Consider the following 20,678-nt stretch of genomic DNA (forward strand, 5'->3'; position numbering starts at 1 on the left):
TTTTAGCACTGCTGCAGGAAGCCAGAGCACTAACCAAATTCAGGGACTGAAAAAAGGTTTCACAATTGGCTTTCATTCCACATTCATATTCTTTCAGCCATTTCTGCTACTAGGTCAGGATCTGGTAACCCAGTTTAAATGAGGTAGTCTGTTAAATTAAATCTCTGAAGGTTCTGCCGTCTGTCTTTAAAATCTCTATGACAGCTTTATTTTGTCATTTGACACTTAAAAGCCCTTCCAAATACTAGGAGCATTTCGTTCTTCAGATAACTTTCTAATTAACATGCTAATGATTTTATGTATTTAAATTCAGCAAAATATCTTCAAATCTACCCCATAGCGTAAAATATTTCGTGTGTCCACTACCATCTCTTTCCTTCATTTCTATCTGTGTTTTGATGCATTATTATTATTATTATTTTCTTGGCTTATTTCTTTCTTTACTTCATAATCCCTGCTCATTTCTAAGTCGGCTTCCAGTGAACGAGGCCCTCCTCTCACGCACAAAGCTTCAGCTGGCCCAGAGAAAGGAGCTCTCCACGGGATGGCCCAGGGGTGGCTGTCCCTGACAGCTACGTGTCCACCAGCAAACTCTTTGACCCCAGCATCCCCTCCTTTACTGGACAGCTTCTTGGATGAATTAGACAAGCTCGGCACTTTAACATTATCAGTTGACCAAGCCAAACCAAATATCCTAGAGGAGGTCACCCTTGAAATTAAAGAGGAACCCTCAGTTCCCCTTCTGTTGCCTCCGGCATCTGTCCCTGCCAAACCACTTTGCTCCCAGTCACCTTTACCTGGCTCAGGTGTGACCTCAACTGTAGCACAGCCTCATGAGGCAATGCCGCTCCAGGGTCCCAGGAGGACAACTCAGAACAAGTGTGAGGATTTGGCAAAAGTGCGAAAAGGCTTTGCCGGCCCCGACAAGGGGCCTGAAGTCTTAGGTGACAAGTTTGTGGCCTCCGCACACACTAATGTGGGTCCCTTGCCCCAAACCCTCCCTGCCATTGGAGAGGAAGACGAGGAAATCTGTGAGGGGCTTATGTCAGGCACCCGAAGAGGGACAGAGTCTCAAGAACCAGATGCCTTGTGGTGGGGCCTCGGTGACCCAGAGGTGACACCAAGCCTGCACATCGAAGAGGAGGAGGAGGAAAGGAAACCTGATGGCTTAAAATGTGTGGCAGCCACCCTCCCAGACCTTAGACCCCCTAAGGAAGACAGCAGTGCAGCTCAAGCCAGTAATGAGGTATTTTCATGTCGCCTAACCCCTAGAGAACTAACCAGTCTTACTATGAGTAGCTCGTGCCATTAATCATATTAATAAACACTGCTTTGGGAGTTTTCCTTATAAGAAACAAGCACTATATGAGTCCAGGGCAGACAGGTGTATGGAAACACACCAAATTTTAATAAGATGACATGGGTGTATAATATAATTCCATTATTTATTTCCAACTATAAATTCATATTTAAAGTTTTTGTAATTTGTCTTTCTAATTTTCAAAGTTGATAATGATAGCTAATAGGTGAGCTCTTACTGAGTGTTTGACACTATTCTAAAAACCCCGTGTCTTTACTTTTCAAAAGGTGGGTTGCATAATTATCTCCACTTTAGCGATGAGGAAATTGATACAAAAAAGATGAGTCCAGTCTCAGATGAGAAAACTATATACCATTTCTTTGAAATCATGGCAGAGAAAGAGATAGAGCGAGAGAAGGAGACAGAGAGGGCGGGAGGGAGGGAGGGAGGGAGGGAGGTAGAGTGAGTTTCAGTTCCTTCTCAGCTCTTTCTGGAGAGGTAATTTTCTTCAAATTGGTGACTACTTAAGAACTGAGTTCTGCATTTTCATTTTAAAAATAAAAAACTTGGGCAATAATATTAATCAATAAAGAGAGATAATACCATGACTCTTTAGCCTATAAATTTCTCTCTTAAAAAAAAAAAAAAAACCCTTGCTATCTCAAATATGTAATCTGTGAGTTAAACAGCAAATGTGATTACTAGCAAATATTGAAATTATGAAACAAAAAGAGTGAATGATTCGTGTTATGTCACTAGGCCAGTCACTTTCCCCCATGGGTCCTCTGCTGAAAATTTTCTGAAAATCATTTCTAAACCCAATAGTTGCTATTAAGATCTTACCAATGACAAATGTAGAGGCACTTGGCCTACCCAGGCTCTTCCTGAGCTTAAATAATGGTCAGTGCCCATGAAGCCTCTGGACAGTCACAAACCCCTGACGCTTGGCTGTTCCCCAACCAGGAGCGAAAATGTCTCCTGAACAAAGAACCCAGCCACACCTGCATTTGTATAAACTAACACACCCCTTCATAATAGAGACCACTCACTGCAGTCAGTGAGGCATGGTTCTAACTTGATTACTTAAATAACAAATTTTCTCTTCAATTTAGTTTTAAGACATGATTCGATATGGGGCTTGGTTCCCAGGAACATCCACCTGCCTACAGGCTAGCAGGGTTCTTACCTCCCAAATCCGAACAATTACACTGACCATACCCATTGGAAACCTTGAATGAAATTCAAAAGAAAAAGTTCGTGCTTTTAAAGCGAGAATTTGTCATAAACATCACTTTCCAGGGTGGGCATTAACTTAAAATATTTTTTAACTATGGGGGATAGTATCTCAAGACCAGGTAACCTCATTGTGGACACAAACATGACCTCGTCTTGTCTTCCCTCAACATTAAGCCGCCTTCACTGCCTTCGGGAGACGGAACGTGCGCACCTTTGCCCGGCGGCCTGCTTCCCGCCCCTCCCTGTCCCTCACCCCTGGCCTCTGCCTCTGCGCCCCCTCAGCACGCCCAGTCCTACTCACCTCCTCTCCTCCCCAAATACTCTTCTCAGCAGGAACTAAGCTCACCCAAATCAAAGGTAACTGCATCTTGCGTGTGGTTTCTTGCATGTCTTGAAATGGACCTAATTAATTAGATGTACGTTTTTAGGTTTGTGCCCTCTTACAAGAGCTGCCGTCACCTGGGGACTGATCGCTAGCTTTTAACATCACCAGCATGGCCTCTCTCCAAAAAGTTAAAAGCTATATTCGCATAGCAGCTACGCTCATATCAAGGAGAAAAACAAACTCAAATTTATATAAGAATACAGAGTAATCATTATTGTTTTTTTTCAAGTTGAGGGTCAGCAGGAGAACCATCCCATTCTCCTGTCATTCTCTGTCACTCCTCAGTGGGCTCGTGGCCTCCAGCACGTCCCAGCCACCGTCAGGGTCAGCAGAGCCTGAGGGCAGGACGCCCGCCCCTGGGCACGGACTGTCCTGAGCCTTGTTCTCCTGCAGCACCGAAGGGAATTCATGAGGGTGCAGGGTCGTGGCTTCCTTTGCAGGAGCTCACACAGCATCTGTCTCTGAGACTTGCAGGCTGACATCTCTGCTGGAATAGAACTCCCCCCAAGGAGGTTATTTTAAAAGATTTTTAAAACCAAAAGGCTGGCCTTGGAAGGAGTCTTAAGGACAATCACAGAATGAAATCATTCCATCGTGGAAAAATTTGCTTCTATGACCAGAGTGATCCAAAGGTTTCCCCTTTAGACAAAAGGCGACAGACTTCAAATAGTGAGTGACCTTCACATTCAGTCTTTAGAACCTGAAATGACAGCCTCTGCAGAGAAGCGGCGAAGCAAAGGCTCTGGTAGAGTCAAGTGTCTGTTCTAGGAAGAAGCAGCACCTGAGCGGAGCCGTTTGGGCAATTTCCACACCCTAGTCATCCAGTCCACGCACCAGAACAGCCCATTTGGGTGAGTTCGTCTCACTCGTGAAAGGAAACATGTCTGGAAAAAAATGCAACACTTGGAGACTAATTGCTCTTTGAGGTTTTATGAGAGCTGGCAGGAAATAATTTAGGAAATTTTTAAGATAGGAATAATACTTCGGATCATGTCAAAGTCTGAGAATTTGCCTTCTTCCTCCTTTTTCTGCAGTTTTCTTTTTAAGGACAAAGTATTTATCCCCTGCCTTCCTCTACTCGTTCTCCAGCCTTTCAGCTGAGCCAGGCAGGGAGGGAGCAACTTGAGAATCCGCGTTCTGTACCTGAGAGAGACGAGGGCTCTGCATTGTCATACAAAGAACAAAACCAGAATTTAAGCAAGTCTCTTCTCCTGCAAGAACCAAGCTCACCTCTTACATACTTGAGGTTTCAGCTGCTGGCAGAACGTTAGGAGAGAAGGGAGGTATTCACAATGAAGAGGTTTTAAAAGAATACCTTAATAACTACATCAAATAACCGCCTCTAGAAAAATGAAGTTTTTTCCTCTATTTTATCTTACATTTGAGAGCAAATGTTAATTTTTAATCCCCAGTGAGTTTTCTGAAACCTTATAAAGTACTTTTCACAGAGAGGATATAAGTTGACTGAAGTTATCTGTGCTTACAAATATGCATACAAATTAAATCAACTCTTATTATTCTTTAAACCGTTATTATACTTTCACCCCATATCTGACCCCGTAACAAACTGGGCTGACTTGGGGCCTTTCCAAAGGCTTTCTGTTTCTTCCACTTCGAGGAAAGGAAAGGAACTTAGTCCGAAAAGCTTAGAGAAAATAAACTTTTAACAATGTTTTAATAAGCATAATATAGTATGCATGAAGTCATTCCAGGAATTTTATCAACCCCTATCAACCATTATTTGGCTTAACCCACCTTAATTTAATGCAATTTTATTCTTTTAAAGTATTTTCTGACACTATGTAAGTTTGTCACATCTGACCCAAAATTTTCCGTAAAGTAAAACTTACCACCACTTTGTAAGTGACAGAAGACTGAAATGTACGTATAATGAGTTTGATATATAACTCAGAATCCAGCATTTTCTCTAGGTTTTCAAGCACCTTTTCCTTAAATAATGTTTTTTCACAATAAAAATTATTATGATCCTCAGCTTTTCTATAGGCTGAGCTTCCAATTCCATCTAAGAGAACATTTTGCAAAAGAGACTTAAACATGAGACTCGAATTGCAATGGAAACTCTGTCTGAAGAGATAGGAAGACTCTTTCTTGGTTTCTTCTAAGTCACACATTACTGTGGTACCATAAGGAAGTCTCCTCTCCCTAAAGCCATGCCATCAGAAGGCAGTCCCCTGAGCGCAGTGTCCAACATAAAACCAAGCCCTGATTCTCCATAAAATGTTCAGACGATCTCACCAGCGATTTATCCACATCATTCCAACAGCTAAAAGGTATTTTCCTCCATGAGCCCTGATGTTTATAGACAGTCTCCCTGTAGTAATCAAGACTGGGGCAACTGCAGCGCCAGAGAACTCACAATAATTATAGCTTAAAAGAAGATAGAAGTATATTTCTCTTATGCATAAATGTAAGCATCCAGAGCTGGTATCTCGCTCCACAGTCATTAGAGAACCCAAGAGATTCCATTTTATTTTGGCACATCACGATCCTCAAAGAGAAGCTCCCACTGCGCGCAGCAAAGTGGCTGCCCCCGCTCCAGCAATCAGGGAGGAGAAAAGAGGAAGAGGGCTGTACCTCATGAAGGCCCCGTCCCGGAAACCACACCTGTCCCTTCTGTCAGAGCACATCTAAATGCAAGCAAGACTGGGACGTAGACTTTATTCCTGATGGCCATGTGCCTACCTAACATCCGGGATTCCATTACGGAGGGCGGACAAAGAAAGGAAGGGACCCTGGAGGCCATCAACCCTAAAAGAAAAATGCCGAATGCATTTCATCCCCAGAGACTGCAGAGTTTGGGTCAGTCATGACTAATTATTACGAAAATCTTCCTAAAAGAGAGTTGAGAAAACCACGTGCTTTTATTTCGAAGTCCGTTGGTCCTGCTGAAGTTCTCATAAATCAAATCAAATAGCACAGGATACACCACTAGATCTTATCCACTATTGGAAAGAATGCATAATCACACCCAAGAAAGGTTAGCTTATTTGCTGTCATATTAAAGAGCTTATTTTGAAAAAATACCAAATAGTCACAAGGTGCTGGGAGTTAGGACAATGTTCAGTATTTAATTATATCATTCTTTTCCCCAGAAAGGTCATATTTTCTTCTTCTGTGTTTTGTTAGAAAATTTGCCCCCAAGAAATGATTGGCACTTTCTATGCAATTTGATGGGCAGGAAGAAAAATTTCCCTCTCTATTACTTTGTATCTATTCAAATAAGCTCCAAGAAGACAGGTCAGATCTGAGGGTGCCTTGAACCCAGTGGGTAAGCATCCTGTGAAAGGCGTGCCTTTTCTTTCTTCCTTTCTTTCTTTCTTTCTTTCTTTCTTTCTTTCTTTTGTTTTGTATGGGCTTGTAACCATGCACACCGCATCCCGATGTCTCTTCTGGGCCGCTCGGCCCTGTCTGTCCTCCTCTGCTCTGCCTGTGAGCTCGGATTTCAGCAGAACCGCTGCCTATGGTGGGAAGGCTCGGGCTGCCTGCAGGGCTGCCTGCAGAGGGTTAGACCCCCCGCTCCGCCCTCCCTCTGGGGCCTGGCGTGCTGTGTGTGCATGCAAAGCAAAGCGGGAAAGCTCCTCCTGCACGCGGCAGAACGAAGACGGGAACTAACTGACTTCTCATGGCTTTTCCAGGCCGACTTAAAAAGCGAGATCTTTGTCTGGGGTAAGCCTCCGCGTAGCCCAGGGGTGTCTAGGAGATCCTGCAGCTCGCCTGTCCGAGGGCTCAGCGACTCCCACAGGGTAGGGACAGACGCCCTTGGGCCAGGCACCTGGCCACACACGCACACTCTCAGGGGGCTGGCTCTTCCTTACTTGTCCTTGCTGTCCTTGGCCAGTAAAGCGGGGTAGAGGTAACCCCAAAATGAAGTGACCAACTGATGATGGGCTATGATGTCAGATCAACCCCAAAATCCTATCCCAAGTGTTTGCATAATGCGCTTCCCTTCCATGTGTGTGTAAGTCCCCCCGAATCCAGAAGGATGTGGCCAAATTCTCCATTAGACAAATGAGGGTATCGTCTGTGCCTTCCGCACCGTCTTGTGCTTCTGTGCAAATGTTCTTTGTAAGTCACTGCCTCCCAGTCGTTGTCTGTAGTGCGAAGGATAAAGCCGGCACCAGCGTGGGGCAAAAGCAGGTTTGCAGTCGTATGAGAAATAATACAATAATTAATAAACAATAATGCAAAACTAAACTGTGTTTTGCATACTCACAGCTATAAACCTCCTTTTGCTCCACCCTGGACTGAACTCCCATACTTTCAGGACTGTCTGCTTCTGTGTTGTTGAGTTTATTTGGATTTTTTAAAATCCATGGCCCTTGTTGCGAAACATCTTGTCGCTCTGGGAACGTGTGCTCCCTTTGCCCTGTGACCCTTTTTAAGCCAACTCTGCTACTCTGGACTCCAGGTTCTCCAGGTCTCTTGACAGCCTGGTTTGAACTTCAAGGTCAAACTACTTTTCCCTGTAACTACTTAGTGCTATAACGTGGACGATGCTTCACAACAAACATGTTCTAAATGACATGACGAATTCTCAGCAAGGCAGCCTGGGGTTTGGAAGCGTCTCTGAATAAGCCAGCGCTTCCCCCATCGCTGTTGGGATGGACTCGCTCTAGCCTTACACGGTCTGTGACAAGGCTGGGGGCCTGCACGTGTTTCAGGGATACATTGCAAAGCAAATTTCCTTCTCTGCTTTTTAAAAATGGAGAGACTTTTCTGTGTTGAATGCCACTTTTGTGCTTTCTGTTTTGCAAAATAAGACCTTGTTTCCAAGGCAGGTATGTGTGTTGCCATAGGGAATGAGGAATGTTGATTTCAAGAAATTCTTAGATTCCACAGAAGGGCCTTCCAGAGCCAAGAAAAAAAAAAAAAAAAAGCTTTTTCCGTAATTAATATGACTATCCACAAATTTCCCATGGGTCAGTAACATGGTACGCTTTGGGTCACCTCAAGGTTCTTTTTTGTTGTAGCTGCCAGATTTTTACAGTATGTATTTGTATGTTAGTGTGCTTGTGCAGAACATAAATATTTTATATTCTCTAGATTTATGCACAGTTTTATTTAATGTCATAATTTAAGAAGGAAAAGTAAGGCTATGAGCATAAACATGGTACTGTCAAAGGAGAATCTCATCTAATTCTGGTTGGCAGGTACTACAACTAACATTTTCTGGGGAGAAACATTATTTAAGAACTCTAGAACTGCTAATAACTCTTTCAAATATTTTTTCCTATTAGTATTTAAAATAAGTCAATCCTTATTTAAGGATCACCTAACAGTAGACGCAGGTAGCCCTCCAGAGATGCCTCTGCTGAAGCACAGCTGAATACGTGGGTTTTGGATAGACTGCCTCGCCTGCTCAGCTAGAGAAGTGTGTTTTTTACTAATACCAGAGATTTTAGGACACTTCAGACCAGCTTCCTGTACGGTCAGTGGTCTGTGATTTGGTTCTGGCTTTGAAAATTAGCATGGGCTTCAAACTGGTCTCAATTGTATCCATTTTTGACATTCCAAATAGCTACACTAAAAGGAAAAAGTCAGGCATTTAGGCTTCCCTGAAGGTAGCACGATGCTCCATTCGGTTTTCTAATTTTTATTGTACTCTTAAGACTCATCAAGATAATACAATACAAGCACAATGTAATTCTCAGCCACAATTTCCAGCATGGGAAAGCCGCATTCATAAATTCACAGGTCCTGTGAGCCTTTCTGCATGTCACAAATGTATATTGTTTGGTAATTATTGCAAAACTGCTAAGAAATTCTATCTCATAGAAATGCCAGAGTAGAGAAAGTAGAAATGATCATAGACCAGAAATTCTGGTGGCTAAAGAGGGGTCCTTTCTCAAGAACTTAAAACACGGGAAGGGGAAAACACGCTGAGAAAAACAGATGAATACCGAAGCCATGTCGCTCTCTGGTCTTTAAAATATCCTTCTGAAATGAACCCAGGCTGAAGGAACTTGGTGAGAGCTGACGACGGGAACTCTCAGCATGCTGCTGCCACTACTCACCACTGGGTGGCAGTACAGTGCAGGTGGTCATCGGTCACTTATAATTGCCCTGCAAACGGATCGACCTCATTTCACCATGCAGCCGGTCATTTAGAAGAGAATGCTTTTGAAACGTGTTGTGAAAATTGTAATAGTTTTCCCTTAAAAGGTAACATTTAGGTAGTCGGTATATTCAACAAATGCGTTAACTTTAGTTCATTGCAATATTTATGTGGATATATGAGATGCTAAGGTTTGTCATTTCCAATATTATAAGTATCTATTACAGATACTGGTCTTGATGCTTAGTTTAAAAAGAAAGGAAACTCTTTTGAGAGTTCAGTGCACTGGGAATTCCTACCAATATTTCTCTTCTAAGGTAAAATGTTACATGTTCCCTGGATATTGTGTGTTGCATTCTGGTTAAAGTTCTCTGTTTTCTCTTTTTAAAAATGCATGTGTTTTATTCACACTGAGAACAGAGAGTGTTAATTCAAATGTAGCATGGGACGTCTGCTTATGGATATTTTCATCTGTACTGTATGTGAAAATGTTGTCAGGAATGAATGTGGGTACTTCGCTGTCGGACTGAATGGTTTATTTCCTGCTTGTCTGAGAACGCACTGAAGCATAAGCTTGTATGAAGGTGTCCAGACTTCCCGTCCAAGTGGTTTGCTGTCTCTGTTCTTGCCTCATTCCTGGTCTTTGAAAAATCAATGGGACTAAACCCTGACTTTTCCTTAAAACCTGAGCAGACTAGATTGTACATATGTTCAAAATAATTGAACCTCAGTTGTTTTAAATTAATTTAAAGCACCCTTCAAAATATTTTAATTATTAGTCCTGCAGGGACACTTTTTTTTTTTTTCTTCCTCTTGGTTTTTTACAACAGGAAATATTAAATGTCAAGAAAAGTACCATGCCATTATCCAAATTATGTTTTAATTAGTACCAGTTTAAACATTGATTACATTAAAAATCATTTCATTTCAGCCACAGCGTCCTGTGTTTACTCATGAAAACATTCAAGGTGGGGGGGAACCGTAAGTATCCTTCTTATCTTCTAAATTCAAGACTAACCTTGACCCACAAAACGGACAACTGATGTACCAAAATAGAGGGATGGCACAGCTGTGTGAGTGACAGAGATCAAAGGAACTGACGCGAGACCACCCAGATTAAAAGGGATCACAACAGTCTCCACCCTTCATAACGGAAGGAAACCAGTGATTTGCAGAGGCCGATTTATTCCAAATCATAGTGATTCCAAAGACTTATCAATCTGTCTGCCTTGCTCTTCACTCACCATCTAGATTCTAGTAACTACAGCTTTCAAGACACAGAAAATGTCCTAACAGGGTTAGAGAGCAGGAGAATGTGATAATAGACCAACACTGATAAATTAGTGACCACTCCAAAATTCCATGCTAGGAAGGGTCTCCGGAAATGGCAGTATTAAAAATGCGCTGTCGTTCAGTGAAATGCCTTTTCGCACTTTCAAATTCCCTCTCCTGGCTGATGCATAAGTCACATCATCCTGAAGGTGTCAGACACTGTCTTCCAAACTCATGGTTTGTGTGTCTTCTTCTGCTCCATTGCTGCCCATGACAGCTGCGGGGAGGCGATCTACCTCTTATTGGCACCTGCCTATTCTGTGAGTCAGGAGCTAGAGCCCTGGCAGGCGGCACGCCGGGCACACCTGAGGCCCTGCCCAAGCTCCTCTCACCTGGAGCTGAGCGATGCGCCCCGGTGCCTCCCTCACCACACACCCCCTCACTTCTCTCAGACCTGAAACTTAACGAAAAGCATGCTCTTCGGAAACCATCTCTCACCTGAGACTGGCTGTTACCAAGTACAACCGGAAGGTCTTGTTAAGAAAAAGACTATGCAAAGAACGGGTTGGAAATAAGAATCATTCAAAACTTCACTTAATTGGAAAAATTTTTAATATGACCTGCAATTCTAACGTTTCGGTTTTTCTTACTTGTGCACATGACGATAGGATCGCATCACAAAAGTAAATAAATTCCAGGGCTGTTTAGGTTTATTGCATTAGCAACAGATTATAGTAGCAGCTTTTAAGGATTTCATGCGTTAACAGGTATATTACGATGCACTGTTTTATGTAATATGGAGTTAAGACTTCCAGTCGTGGTCACTTGAGTGTTTATGGAAACTCTGAACTCAGGAGTGGGGAGAAGGCACATTTTTGAAGTCCCACTTTGGACATTATAAATTCTTTATTAAATTTATATTTGATTACAATTCCCATTAGCAGGGTAATGAGGTGTCACTTAATTCCTTCCACTTAAAAAATAGGTTGTAAGTGAAAAAAGGGACCCAGTGTTGTGTTGCTGTAGCTCAGAATGATGGAGAAATATGTTATAAAAAAGTTGCAAGTTAGAGGAAGCATGAAGGGTGGCGGAGCATTTCCTCCTCAAAAGACAGCTGTGGTGTCAAGCATCCTAACCCCACCGACCATCCTTCATCTCACCAATGCATCTCTCCAAGCTTCCCGTGTAATTGTGACTCCACTGCATTTCCTGTTGCAACACTGGTTTTGAAAGCCGAGCCAGGGAGGCAGGGGGACTTCCCACGGGTTTGTTTATGTGTCCCGGAGCCTGCCCCCTTTTTGTGGTCTAACGGAACTGGGATGCTAAGTACATTCTGACAAGCACCCTGGCTTTCGTCTCACCAACGCGAAGTAGGAGTTCATGCCAATTTTGGTTTTATTCGCTCTTGGGACCTTGAGATTCTTAGAGCAGCTGGGGTTTGCGGCCTTAAATAGGCCTGTCTCCCCAAGAGGCTGGAGCCATGCCTGGGTGACAGCTGAACCCTGAGAAGCTCAATCAGAGAATCTGTGTGTCCCAAAGGGAGAGACACTGCGCTGTCCACGCGCTGAATAAGCAGCCCGGGAACGAGCGTCTGCCTCAAGGGTGAAATTGCAAAAGGAGCTGCCTTGAAATCAACTTTCCCCACGGGTGTACAAAACATGCCATTCCTTCACCCGAAGGACCTCCAAGTCAAATCCCTAAAGCAAACAGCGAAACAACCTGACCGCCCCCAGTGAGGGCTGGCCCCATGCAGACATCCCGCACTGAGGAATGTTGGTCTTCAACCCCTCCCGGCCTTTTCCCGCCACTGTCCTGAGAGTCTGGCTACTCTTCTCTGCCCACATGTCTCGCAACACATGACCACAGGAAGCCCAATCTCCAAGAGCACAGGTGACTGTAAAGTCTTCCTAGGAGGACAGAGTGTCAGCAGGGGAAGAAATCTCCAGTGTTGGAATTGCAGGGTTTGTTCCCAGGCCAGGGAGGATGTGTTTTCTAGGAGAAGGTGTTAGGCACCTCAGCTCACCAACTCCTTCCCAGACACCCCCAACCCAGGCCCACTTTATCCAGGTGCCCAATCTGAAAAAGTTCATGGCCATGGATGGAGAGGAACGCCAGTGGTCCCTGATTTATGACATGATGTTTGAGTCCAAGTGATAGAGTAGCTTTGTTCTACCAAAACATGATTTTCCAAATGAATGAAGTCATTAGGACTAAACTGTTATCATTCCTGAGCAGTATTCAATATTACCAATTTTTTAAGTTGGCTTTTAAAAAAATCCAAAGTGCCCTGAAATGTGGTTCTTATTTTCTTACATTGGTAGAAATTATGTAACTATTATGAAAACAGAAGAATAAATTCGCTGATTTTTGGAAACCCCCCTCACAGTACTGATAATATTTTAGAAGCACTGTGAAGTTTTTGTCTTCACTGCATAGCCAATGCTTCCTGACTTCCTCAGCGGCTAGAATCTGTGTCTTGACTTTTCAAAATGCTAGTCCATGTTAATAGGCACTAGCTATAAGCTATTTTGTTACCAGAAGTTCAATGTCTAAATGTGTTACTCAATGTTACCAAAATATATGCTCTCAAAGAATTCAGACAGAAAAAAGGAAATAGGTAGCATTCTATCAGTTTTTTATGTAAAATTATTTCAAGAGAGTTTTCACATGCAAAACAATTTCTCCAGGAACTTTTAAAAAGGAACTTATGTACACAATTTATCTACTCTTGGACATTAGATCAGTGATACTGGAGCACAGATAGAATACATCTACTTCGTTTCATGGGTGAATGATATCAGATTTTCAAATTCTAAATCCTCAGAAAACACTGACTCAAACCATGAACCTAAACTGCTTTAAAGAATTCTTCCTGGTGAAAAAATAATAATATTCTGTTTTACAGTAATCTCCACATAGTGATTTAGAAGATCTGTCTGAGACGTTTTGTACATCTCAATTTAGAATAATTTGAAAATTCAACTTGCAAACTGTGATTATTTCCTTCTGATTGTAGATAGCTAAAACTGTAATTCCTTGTATTTATATAGCTGAACAATGCATTGGCACTTTTTTTATAGTCCATACTATTACTTAATATCTGAATGCCAGATATCTATGACTGAACAATTGAAATGTGGGTCTAACTTATAAATGTTAAAACGTTTAATCCAACTCTGAGGTGTTATCATCTGCCATGAATACTCCTCATTGTGAGTTTTGAAATGCTAATAGTGATTTAATGCCCATGAGGGTCTAAATATTTCTATTTACATGCTTACCAAGACTTATGTCACCTAATTATAAAGCGCTAATAAGAATAGAAATGTTAAAAAGTAAAATTAACATCGTGTAACTTCTGTAGTTTTGCAAAGGTGTAAGGATGTTTTTCTTAAACACGTCCATTTGTCCTGTTGAAGGTTCCAGGCCTTGTATAACTACACTCCTAGGAATGAAGACGAGCTGGAGCTCAGAGAAAGCGATATCATCGATGTGCTGGAAAAATGTGATGACGGATGGTTTGTGGGTACGTGTACACTTCCTTTCAGACACATGTGGGCACTTCACACGCACTTGTGTTCACTGCCTTGCATGCACGGTCTGACGTGACAATCAGGCTTCTTTGACTTCATAATACTTTTGCTCTTTCACACAGTCATAGGCACCATGTTATCCCAAGGCAATTGCATTTTTAATGTAGCTTAGTATTGACTGCTTTGGGTCAAGGTGATTTTCTGATAGCTTTAGTCCCATTCAACTGGGAGGTGAAAATTTCCTTACACAGCGCCAATCAGGGAAGACTGAGATCTAAGAACACCACCCAAAATGTTCCCTAGATAAGAAATACGAATCCTCTGTTCCATGGAGTATGTCAGTTGTCAGGAACGAGGAGCAACTGTAGAGAACAAGGTCCTGTGAACAACTCACCCGTGTACCAGATCTGCTGCAGTCACCTAGAAGTCCAGGGAGTCGCCTTAGCTTTCATTTGTGGGGGAAGTGGACGGAAGTTCCCTTCTGCCCACTAGAAAGACAACCTCATTCTTGTCGTCTGAAAGAAGACTAGAGGTTGTCAGAGGGCATTTGCAGACAGGAGTCTTAAACACCAGGACACACAGGAAAGGGCCTAGGAGGCTGGAGGAGATGACAGATTAGGGACTGAGGACTTTCCACAACCAAGAAGTGGGTAAGGAAATGATCAAAGGACCACAGCCACGTGGCAGCCACGAGCCACTGCCTCTGTTTCTATGAACTCACCAGTTAGAATAGAACTCAAGTGGCTTCACCTACACAGGGACAGAGAAAGGCAGTCACCAAACCGGATGTGAAGTTCCAGAGCGCAACTCTATTCACTCTATTTGAGCTGGAAATCCTAAGGATGAATTCATTTAGTGCACCAACTGTTACAAAACGTTCCAAGGAATTATGTTCTTCGAAACCAAAGGCAATCCTATCGATGGCCACTGTGCACTTGGTTTCACTCGTGGTAGAGCCCATGTCCACAAACAGTGGCTTATCTTTCCTTCCCTTGGTGACTTAGTAAATCCCTCTAATTTTCTATGTTTCGTTAAGGACTCTGACAGCGCTCTTTGTACGCGAATCCTGTGGATGGTGACAGGGTTCCCCTGCTGCCTCCCTGTGACGCCTGTGTTGAGATACGAGAGTTTATGCTTAAACACCCACCTGCCCAGCAGAATGGGCTCCCTCAGGGTGAGAGGCTGAGCTTTTCCGTTCAGCCTGGTGCGATGGCAGCGGAGCGATTACCCCTAAAACGCTGCGAAGCTGGGCGGCAGCACAGAGAGCCGTGGGCTACCCCCCGAGCGGCTCCAAGGGGGTCCTCTTCTCCAGACCCCACCGGGCGGGCCCCCGCAGCGAGGCTGTGGGCAGGAGGAGCGTTCAAGCGCGCGCACATGGACTGACGTTCCGTTGCCCTCACCCCCCTTTCACGCATTGCTTCCATTCGCAGGAACCTCACGGAGGACCAAATTCTTCGGTACCTTCCCCGGGAACTACGTCAAGAGGCTGTGACGCCCCCTCCCTCCCGTCCATGCTGCGCTTGGCACCACATCGGCAAACCTTGCCTCCAAGGTCCCCGCAGGCCTCCCGCTGTCATGCCTTACGGTTCCCAATAGAAGTCACCACCATCACGTCCCCACCTGCCACCAAACCACCAGCAAAGCGACCGCCCGAGCCGAGCCGCGGGGAGAAGGCGGGCTGGCTCCGTCTGAAAGCGCGCAGTCCTGCCTTGGCGCCCGCCCGAGGAGCCTGCCCGTTCGGGATCAGGAAGGAAGTCATCGCACCTGAAAGGCGTTACCTGTTTGAGGCCGAAGATGAAAGTGTCTCAAGGAGGCTCCCCGGCCCCCTTTGGAGTATGTCCCCCCCATCAGGCGACCGGAAGCCGGTTTATTACTCAATACCGTGGTGTGCGTTTTCACGCCCTTAGCTTGGCAGTGTATGTTGTTTCCACGAGTTTGCCTAGTGTCCTCGTTTACACGATCTGACAACTGTACTTCAGCTACCGTTTGCCTGCACTCACATGTTGTCATATGCACAGTGATTACAAACCCTAAAGCAAGAGTAGGACAGTTCACCCGGACGAGTGTGATTTTTGTCGATTGAATGTGCGTTTTCAATAGCGGTCTTTTTTTCTGCAATTCTTTTGTACTTTTTAGAAGTACAAACAGTAAGTGAATAAGAGCTTTTGGTAACAATCATGAGACTATAAGCGGTTTAGCTAGACTACAAAAGAAATTGTGTTGTAAAGTTGCGTTGCTATTTTATATTAAAATGTAATAATCAGCATCATGAACAATGAGCTCTTAGTGTTTTATTTATCTGATAAAATTTAAATAAAAGCAGTGTTAGTGAGAGGTGCAAAAAATTATTCTAACATAGACACTTGAAAGTATCCGTAAGCAATATTCATAGGTAAGATTTCACTGTGTGTTCACATACACATTGGTGATGGTAGAACAGACAATCCATATGATATGCCGTACAGTTTATGGAAATGTAAAAGAATCCCACACGTTATTTTATAGAAATAGAGTACTTTAGAAGCATCACAAGTAGTAAGGCTGGTTTTAGCAAGGATTATGATCAATACAATTATTTTTACTATAATAATTATTTTTCTTCTATGGAACTCAGAATCCTGGCTACATTTGAGGACAGGAATATGTTGAGCCTGATTTTCCTGGTGTGTGCACAATTTTTCCTTGGACTACATTAGGCACTTTTTAGAGGCAATGTTAAATCCTTCAGGTTATATTTTCTGCCCTGAAGTAGAAATTTACAATATTGGGACCTGAAAGATTTGACATGGTTAACAGTGCCTGAGTCACACACACACACCCTGAGAACTAGCTTTGTATTTCTTATGACTTTGCATAAGAATTATTCATATTTGGATCTTGAGCACCTTATAGATAAAACTTTTTATGATATTTCTTCTGTGGACAGTGATTGACCTTTTCACGATCTGTGTAGACTCTAGAATTTTGTACATATGTTTGCTCTTTTTTTGTACAGACTATTTAGTTGTTGAGAAAACAAGGGAATTTCCTAATTTCGTCTTTATCCTTCACTTAAACTAAGCTAAAGACTATCTTTGACATATCCCACAGATCATAAGCACGCCTTGATATTGTGATTCTATAAAACAGCATTTATGAAAAAGTTTGTAAACTTGAAAGATCTTAGCAGCCAAACTGAAATGTACATAAATACCGAGTACAGAGGAATTTCCGTAGGAAGAAGGTAAAGAAACATCTTTGAGTAGCCTACCTTGAATACTGTCAAGTTCACAATCAGCTTTATATTTTAAAGGCCTTGGGTTTGAAATTAGGTCAAATGCATGCAGCTTCGCTGATAAATGAGTAATTATCTTCCATGCCATTTACGAGAAAAGACTTCAGTATCTGTTGCCTGTCATATTTAAGAAAAATTACTGTTTCTACTCTCTGTACCTGATTTTAAAAGGAAAAATATTCATACCTGGCTCTCAGGTAATTGACTTTGAATTCTTACAAGCAAAGGTCATTGTGTTTTTCTTGAATAGACATCTAATAAATTTTGCTTGGAAGTTTACTTCGGTCTTTCTTATTGACATTTATCCTGAAACAAAGTGTGTGTTTCATCCCAATTAGTTAGATAAACTTAAGAGAAAATGCATTTGCTCAGTGTTCTCTAGACATAGCAATGGGAAAAAAATGTGTATGCATCAGCTCAGAGAGGAAATACTTTTTAAACCCACCCCCAAAACTCCCTTACTAAACACACTTTAGCTAAAAACTGCTCTTCAGCTAAAACAGCACATTAAAATATTTCTGCTTCATAAACAGCTTTTGTTTCCCCAAGGAGAAGTTAATGACAAGAGGGTGTGAGCACTTTCCCAATTCAACTATCTTAAAATTTTAAATCCTTGCCCTAAAATGCCTTATCCCCATCAGTATGTTAGCCTCATGCCAGGCCCACAAGCTTTCAATGAATTTCAAATTATGCGCGGCAGTTGGGTCTCATTGCTTCTTCTCACACAAATAGCACAGAGCTGGCTAGTGCTCCCTGGACTCTTTCTGCGACACCTGGGTCCCTTTGGCTCCTTGTGTTTCAATCCTGTTCCACATCTGTTGCGCACATACTCAGAAACAGGGACGTTCCTCTGTAGGCAGTTTGGTTATCAAAGATGTCTTGTGACGTGGCTTAACCTTACCACTTGCCCTGATCCACCCTGTTCCACTGGAGAAATTCCACTGTGGACCAGCGTTCCATGTTCACTAGCACACACATATATTAGTATTTCCTTTGCGGGAAGACCATGCCCATATTCTCCTGCTCCTGTTTTCATTGGGGCACTGTGGGGCAATTCATCTATGGAAACCTAAATCGGATCAGCTGCGAGGTGCATATCTGTGAACCCAGAGGCCGCTTCCCAGTTCTCTCTCCATGGGGCCCTGTCGTGAACTAATCTGGACTCTAAAAATGAACGTCTGGGGTTTTGAAACACATGCAGCAAGATCTAGATTTCCTGGTCCCGCCTGAGAATGAACTGCTTATGCTTCTCTGTATGAGGGCCAGCCACAGCACCCTCCCAGGCCTGGGCGCCGGCGTGGTGGTGGGCCCAAGTTCTCAGAGCCGCTGGGCGCTGCTGTGGGGTCCAGGACAGCCATCGCCGCGGTGGCCTGCCGGCCCTGTGCCTCATCCACCATGCTGGGACTCTGGGCTGAATACGGAATTATGAGGTTATTTTCGCTTCAGGGTTGATGCTTAATAACCTGTTTTCCCTGGTTTTATGCCGGTGCATGCTCATCATTACACACCCAAAACTACTTACTGCATCTCATTCATGTCGCTGAAAGCTGCCTTGGGACGTGGAACGGGATCCACCGTTGTGAATGCTACACTGAGGACGATAAATCACTGTCACTGTTCATCCGCTTCCACCTGCTCACATCTGTGCACAACTGGCCAGGCAGGTCAGAGAAGTGTCACCGGGAAGGGACACGTCTGCTATTTTATGTGCCAAGTTTTAATCCTCCCTGTAACTATGTCCTCACTGAAAACAGGGACGTCCGTTTCTCAGGTGATGGAGGGCAGGAAGTCCCTGTCTGAGGGACGGCCTCATTCATTGCTTCGTATCTCCGACCAGGGGGCCAGTTTATGAGGCCTGATCATTTCTTCCTACAGTTTTCCAGATTTCAGCCGCAAAAAGAGAGATTCTTTAAAGAGTCATGTGGTCAAATACACTATGCACTCTGTCAGCTTCCAAGGGCCCATTTATTTGAAGATTTAATCATCTTCCTTTCCAGGTTATAGGCCTCCGACTGTTGTTTATGGACCAGTTATGATGCCAGTCATCGTGGGTGGCTGGGTCGGAGCACAAGCAGACTGGCGTTGTTAATGAGCAGTCTACAGGAACTGGTCAGCTTTGGCCTGTGGACCAACTTCAGCCTGCTACCTGTTTTCTTACAGCCTGCAAGTTAAGAATGGCTTATACAGAAGAACACTGGCATCGATTTGATATTGGGAATGCTAACTTTGAACCCCAGTTAAGTGAAATGTCTCCCTAGCAAAAGAACCCCTTTTTTCCCCACTGGTAGATCTATCTACATTAGAACAACTTTACCCTATTATTAGTACATTTTGAATATCAACAAATTGGTGTAATTTATGACTTCCTTTGTTATGGACGTATGTACATAATATCCTCAATTTTGCCCCCCAGCCCACAAAACCTAAAATACTATTTACTATCTGTCACTTTAGGCAAAAAAAAAAAAAATCCTGTGAACCCCTGGTCTATGCTCATTGTCAGCAACTGACCCGGAAACTCACTAGAGGGAAAGGAATACTGAAATTTTGTTGTATATCAAATTGTTATTTTACACACATTCCTTGCCTGTCTCCTCACACCAAATCGAAAAGGGGATCCGCTTCATTCCCACTTTACAGATGAGAAAGCTGAGGCCCCGAGGTCATCACAGAACATGCGAATGGAGCTGGATTCAGAATCCGAGTGTCTCTCCCCCACGTCCGTCCTCTTTCTTGCAAACCTCTCGGTGCCGAGCGCGCGACGGATGAGGCTGCGCTCCCCAGTGAGCGGCTGTACCACCTCCCTCCTGCCCTCGCCACCGTCCTCACACTCCCCCCGTCATGAGCAGCCACCCCCTCACGGCAGCGTCTTGCTGTGCCCGGGATGGCAAGGGGGTGATGCTCAACCCAATACAATAGTGTTTCCCCAAGGAAAGCTAACTTTGGTGTTTAAAAGCATACTGTGACCCACGATGATACAATCTCAATTGCTGACCTGTTCTAACCAAGCTTGTGGGTGCGCTGTGACTCATGAAGGCCCTGGAGGCTGCTGGCGGTGACGCAGTGAGGCAGCTGGCGGCGGCTTTGGCCAGTGCCTGGTAACGTGGAGTCCCTTGGAGACAGGCAAGCCCAGGGTGCTCTAGGAACACCGTGTGCTCAGCAGCTATCTGTTCAATCTCCAAGGCCCCAGGAGAGAGACACTGGCCATTCTCTGCTGGGTGACTCACTCAGCGGCGAGGAGCCTTAGCTCACTGCTAAATTCAGCCCCTCCGTAGCTCAGGAACGTTCCATCTGAGCTCATGCGCATACATATATCCTGACCCAAAAACCTTTCAGGACAAGGCAGACCTCGGCCTAGTAAGTCTTCACCTGTTCCTCCGAGGTTTCTTGTTTCACTCATTTCCCTAAAATATGATGGGTGACTCAGTTGACCCAAAGTTTTCCAAAAATAAGTGCCATTTCAAATCAACCATTTAAATAAGTTACCATTAACAACACCAGTGGGTGGGTGTCAGATCTTGCACTGATATCACAGAAAGCTTGAGAATGACTTTTAAAGCATTTTTAATGACAAGCAACAGATTGTAGGAAAAACTGCAAAA

General features: G+C 43.7%; 1 protein-coding gene across 1 annotated transcript in view; it reads left to right on the top strand.

The window, feature by feature from the left end:
- Positions 1–17,355, top strand: part of SORBS2 (sorbin and SH3 domain containing 2) — a 149,268-nt gene extending 131,913 nt beyond the window's left edge. The window contains exons 25-30 of the mRNA XM_090258554.1: positions 470–1,246; positions 2,711–2,893; positions 6,578–6,685; positions 9,929–9,978; positions 13,689–13,795; positions 15,233–17,355. Coding sequence (XP_090114680.1) covers positions 470–1,246; positions 2,711–2,893; positions 6,578–6,685; positions 9,929–9,978; positions 13,689–13,795; positions 15,233–15,294 — 1,287 coding nt within the window. The 3' untranslated portion in view covers positions 15,295–17,355. The remainder of the gene's footprint in view (positions 1–469; positions 1,247–2,710; positions 2,894–6,577; positions 6,686–9,928; positions 9,979–13,688; positions 13,796–15,232) is intronic.
- The last annotated feature ends 3,323 nt before the right edge of the window (positions 17,356–20,678 follow it).

Source organism: Furipterus horrens, unplaced genomic scaffold (genome assembly GCF_987537825.1).
Source record: "Furipterus horrens unplaced genomic scaffold, mFurHor1.1.pri manual_scaffold_12, whole genome shotgun sequence".
Classification (NCBI taxonomy): Eukaryota; Metazoa; Chordata; class Mammalia; order Chiroptera; family Furipteridae; genus Furipterus; species Furipterus horrens.